The 5,744-nt window shown below is 47.1% G+C and overlaps 1 protein-coding gene across 1 annotated transcript; it reads left to right on the forward strand.

Moving 5' to 3' along the window:
- Positions 1–3,628: 3,628 nt before the first annotated feature.
- Positions 3,629–5,031, forward strand: EsH8_XV_000023 (uncharacterized protein; the record flags this gene model as incomplete). Its single annotated transcript, XM_083274064.1, has 3 exons — positions 3,629–4,155; positions 4,213–4,776; positions 4,878–5,031. The coding sequence occupies 3 exons, from the start codon at positions 3,629–3,631 to the stop codon at positions 5,029–5,031; spliced, it is 1,245 nt and encodes a 414-aa protein (XP_083120596.1).
- Between the last annotated feature and the right edge of the window lie 713 nt (positions 5,032–5,744).

Consider the following 5,744-nt stretch of genomic DNA (forward strand, 5'->3'; position numbering starts at 1 on the left):
GCTTTTTAAACTTATTATGTTAAATTAAGTATTTTATCTTACAGCCTTTATAGATATATTTATACTTCTAGATAATATTAAATTTATACTTCTTTATAAAATTATTAATTTAGTTAAAAAGAGTATTAAATAATAGCTTTTAGTTATTAAGAATTAATAGATTTAAAATTAGTTTAAAAAGTAGTAATTTTAATTATTTATATAAAAAAGATAATAAGGTATTAGGTAATCTACAAGATAAAGTAATAAGTAATTAGTAAGGTAATATAAGCTTTAAAAACTACCTCTAGTAAGAAAGAGAATATAATAAAAGGGGAGGTAATATAAAGGTATTAAAAGGATATAATAAGTAGCTTTATCTTTCTTACTGTTAATAAACTTATTTATAAGATTATATAAACTTAAAGGTTAATCTTTAGTCTTTCCTAATAACCTTATAGATTAAGCTTAATATATTAATAAATTTAGCTTGGATTAAAGATTAAAAAGGTAGAGATTTATTTTAAAGCTAATAAGTAGAATAAAAAGGTAGTAAACTATATTTAAAGCTAAATATTAGTGTTATAATTTATTAAAGTAATTTATATTAAAGAGGATAGCTTCTATTAAAGTAGATTTTATAATTATCTTATATTATAATAGCTGGTGTATTTATACCTTATAAGCCTAAAGGCTATAGTATACTTATAAGCCTCTCTAGAAACGCTATAAAGAGGTTTTTAGAAGCCTTATCGTCGCCTTGCCTATAATACTTACTAACGCTTATAGTAGAGCTGCTTAATATAGAATAAAGAGAGTAATTAGGTTTAATATATTACTAACGTTTAGAATAAGGCTGGTGGTCGCTTAAGTCTTAACTTATTAATTAACGTTATATATAAAGTTACTAAATTTAAATAATAACTACTTATATAAAAGCGTATTATAATTTATAATAATTTAAAAAATAAAACTTTAAAAACTAAGTTTTTATTATTATATTATAATGTATATATAGATTAAATATAAATAATATTTTAAAAGTAGTTTAAATAGTTTTTAATATATAATCGCACGCCCTGCTGGCCGCCACCCTGCTGTCGTTGACACTGCCCCACTGCCAAAGGTATCTTGAGGTACAGACTACCTACATCAATTGTCTACACCCAGCATGACAGTGAGTCTGCATGTCGTTATCGTCCGTCTACCGCTTACCTCCCAACCTGCATTTCATGCATGCATGCATTCGCACGACTCTGCAATCCCTTCGACGCCCGTGTCGGCGCGCTGGTGGGCTTTGTTTGCCGGAGTGAATTGCGGCAAAGCCATTACCACCACCCACCTGTGACTTCGGCATCCCAGAGACGTGCCATCAGTTTTCCCGCGCTGGTTCGGCCATGCTGTGTCCATCCCTCCAATGTCTCGGCCGTAAGGGTAGAATGCGACGTTGACGAGGGCGCCTTTAATACAAGTCGCTAGCAACGGGTGCCGAAACACAGCCAGGGAGCCAAGCAGCCTTTTTGCGTGGTTCTATTGGTGAGCATCCGTCTAACGGGCAATCAGCAGAAACCGACTTTTGGCCCCTCTCCATTTTGACAGCGATCCTATTCGGCTATTTCAACACAATGCCAACGCCGTATGCTTAGTGCATCCTTGCCCATTCTCGGCTGAATGGCCCACAAAGAGAATGCCTGTCGAGGGCCATGTCACAGACTCGTCTTGGTCTCGACGATTGCTGAGCTATACCTGGGAGGGCAGATCTCGGATGGAACAAGAAGAATAAAGAGAGAAAGAAGGCAGATTGGGACGAGGATTTGGATAAGGTACCGATGACGAATAACGGCGAGGTGTCTGCACTTTCCTGCTCTAGTGACACCACATTCACATACAGGCCCCTCCTTGAGAAGAAGGTTGAAAGGTAGCTGGGGTGACTTTGACCCTGGCCGTGATGAGGTGCTAAGTACGCCTTGTTGAAGTTGAATGTTCGCTGCTCTGTTCTGACCAGGCGGCGACAGTGTGTGGTTTTGCAACACTGCGGTGGTTACTTTCAGATCGTTGTAGAGTCTACCGCCTGAATTCTCGAGGTTTGTCCTTTCACCGGTGATTGTGGTCGCTTGATATCCTCTATTAATGAGTAACGATAGTAACGACTTTTGCACCTTTGGGTCGTGGGGCCGTAGTCTAGGCTCTGGTTCATTCTTACGGGAGGCATAGGACTCATCCCTTGCTTATCCACCAACCGGTGTCGTAGAGGTTTCCCTGGCATGAGGTAGTCCGAACAGTTGATCAGCTTTCCGATGGCTCTATCTACTTGTAAAAAGAAAAGACAAAAGTTGCCGTCAAAATTTCATGTCTGAAAGTGCGCCACCTACGCTTCTAGTTCCTTGCTTTGAACATGATGATCAGCTATGCGCGCCAGGATGAGTTAGTTGATGTCGACTAGGTACATCAGGTTCGGATGTTCGAACGACAGGATTTGAGGAGTGACCTTGCGATGCAGGAGTATTGAAACTGTAGAACTGGGCATTATCCGACCTTGGGAGTGGTCCTCGAGTTTCTGATTTGATGAAAGTTGAAATCGTGAAGGCATTGTCACCGCCGCCTCCTGCTCCTCTTCCCCATCCTCCTGCTCCCTTTTGTCCCCTAGCGGGGGTTCTCGGTGTAGAGGCTTCGTGCCATGTCGGAAATCCAATGTGTTGTGGAGCCGGAAGACACTCGCTCACTCACTCACTCACTCACCCATTCACCCATTCACTCGCCCACAAACTCACAAACTCACAGTAGTATTCTTCTGTTCACCTACTAGTCATCTGATTTTCCTCGCTGGCCTTGAATTAACATGCTTGCGCCTTACAAGGACAAACCTTCCCAGTGGGAAACCAAGCAGGGCTCCTTGGCTGTTCATATTCCAAGTGAAGAATAATTAAAAACCTCCTCGGGCCCCATCTTTCTCAAGTCACAGCAGCTTACGCCCCTCAGACCGAACAGGCTCATAGATGGGCGCGTTGAGCGAGTATCGTACACATATTCGTGTGGTGATCTGTCTCGTAGCAGCAAAGTCCAGGCTTTACTACCTCGATCATCAGAAGTCTGAACGCGATATTCACTCATCTCCCTCATCTCCCTCATCAGGCGCGTATTCAAGTGAAAGCGACCGCAAGGCTGGCCTAACGGTTCTTCTCATATTCCAAGGCAGTGCTCCAATCGCAGCAGGTCGCTGTTATCTTTTCCTGACTGATGAGGCAGCAACCTCTGTCGCGTCTGTTCCCGCGCCTGTTCCCATTGGAGTCATTGAAGGCACCCTCCTTCCTCTGCCCGTTATAGCTCCTGCCTACCACAACCATCCTCTTCAGTCTCCTTAATGTGCCCCGCTTAACAGCTGAAGCACAAGGCCTCAATGACGTCAGCAGTTGCAGTCACCGCCGCAGCACCAAGTCAGTGCACTCCTTTGTGCCTCGCCTTAGTTAGCCGAGCAAACAGAGCCAGCCCATCACCTACACGCCCTCACATCCCTTGGGCCCTTCGACCTTGCGCACATCATACTTGGGTCAGACAAAACACCGACACACCTGGGTGAGTACAATGGCTCCTTCATCCACCATCTCCCCCTCGCCCGTTCTTATCCACCACGCACACATCCAGATCCATGATGTCTGCACGCGCTGCAGCAGTCCTTGCCCCTAGAGGAAAGGGGTCCTCTGCTGCCAACCAACTCGCAAACGCACACCAGCTGCAGCTGAAGCGGGAACTCGATTGCCGCGTCCTCTCTCACCCGCCCCATGTTCACCTCCACGCAGGGCCGGATCGGAACCTGATGGCCAGCGTCAATCTGGCGCAGCAGCAGGAGGAGGAGGAGGAGGAAGAGTCTATTCTTCAAGTCAATCGAGTCGGACAAGCAAGCGAGATTCCCTTGTTATCCGCTCATGACATCAACCGATGCGAAGAAGACATCGCCCTGGCTCTCGACAATGGAACACCAGGCCGACCTCTAACCTTCCACGTCCTCCCTGCCGATCTACCCACACTCCAGTCCTACACCTCCGTCCTGCGAATTACGCGACTTTACTACAATCATGCAACAGAGCGGGCCATCCTAACCATGGGAGAGAGCCCCCTCCACTACCACTGCCAAGAGGCCTTGGCCAATCTCATCGATAAGAGCAAGGACGACCTCGCGTTGAAGCTTGAAAGCCATGTAGCCTAGCAGGATGATAATGGCAACAACAACGACAGTATCCTCGCCGTGGCTGCCAAACTCCGACGCATATACTCCAATGGAAGCGTCGAAATCGGATGCGACCGATTCGTAGCGCAGCCCGACCTATCTTTTATCGACGACGAGAGCATTTTGCCATCGCTAGTCGGCGAGATTGCCTACTCCCAGACTACTCAGGACGTCGAAGCCAAGGCCATGTCTTACATTGCCGACAGCCAAGGTGAAATCCGTGCGGTGTTTATCCTTGACATTGAGTACCCCGAGGCAGAAGTTGCTACCGTGAGCTTGCTTACCGCCCACCAAGACGACGATAACAACAACAATAATAACAACAATAACAACAACATCGTCAATGGTGGCAATGACGATGCCGACAGCGCTGCCGACGTCGGATTCGTCACCTTTGAGTGGGCATTTCGCCGCCAGGTCGTCTTCGACAACAAGGCGGCCATCCAGCCTGAGGGCGCCATACATCTCTTCGCGTCCGACTTCTTGACTCCTTCTTACAGTGCCGTGCCCCCCGCGCTGGCGAGAAGGCGCTCTGCCGACGACAGTGATTGTGTGGGAGGCTCTACCGATGGGTATGTACCGCATTTTATGCCTGATTGATCCCATTGCGGCGTCCCCACGTCTGGGCATTGCTGCTGCTGATTTGCTAACAATTTCTCACTCCTGCGGGCAGCAGGTCCTACCACGCCACCATCACCTACGAGCAAATCCGCAACATCATGGCCATCGCACGCCGACGGCATTTGCAGCAACGCCGCCGCACGTCAATTTCTGCGAGCCTGAGGGCTCAATTCTTGGGTAATGGAACGGGTAGCACAGTTGTTTAACTCAGGGGAGGCTCTGTTCTAGAAGCCAGGTCCCATCATCCCCATCGGCATTGCATTGTGGGTTGTGAACACCTAGGGCTGAAGCGGACGGCCAATGTATAAAATGATAGGGAATGAAGCTTCATGGTGCTTCTGTATACTTCTCTTTCTTGAAATGGAACGCGGAAGTTGATGGACGCCCAAGAGGAAATCCAAAGGGCCATGGGGAGAGACTGAATTGTGATACAGATCGGTGCGGCGGGTCAGGAGCGTAGAAAAGAGTTTCTTATAGGCAAAAAGTGGTTAATCCTTCTACAAGAGGATTGCTCAGCGACGCCCCCTCCCCCGGACGCTGCCGATATTGGTTGAGCGCCCCCGTTTGGCCTGCTTCGTGACACAAGTCCCAATCGCCCATCATTTGAGCCGTTGCACCTGGACCATCTATTGGCGGTTCAGTTGTCTTGAATGCTGAAGCACCGGAAGTGGCCACATTTCCCTGTTGTGATTCAGGGCCGACCAAGCTCTGTTGCCCAGTATCGTAATCAGTGTCGTTGATGCTTGCATCAGCAGTTGGAATCCTAATCGCCTGTTCGCTGTAGGGCGCTTGCAGGACAATGGCGTCAATGACGTCTTCGATGTCTGGCGTCGATGGCTTGTCTAGCACTGGACTGAGATTAGCTGGTAGCCGAGCCTGCTCTTGACTTCGTCGAAAATTGCGTCTCAATGGCAGCTCT

This window comes from Colletotrichum jinshuiense, chromosome 15 (genome assembly GCF_051148585.1).
Source record: "Colletotrichum jinshuiense chromosome 15, complete sequence".
In the NCBI taxonomy this organism is placed as follows: domain Eukaryota; kingdom Fungi; phylum Ascomycota; class Sordariomycetes; order Glomerellales; family Glomerellaceae; genus Colletotrichum; species Colletotrichum jinshuiense.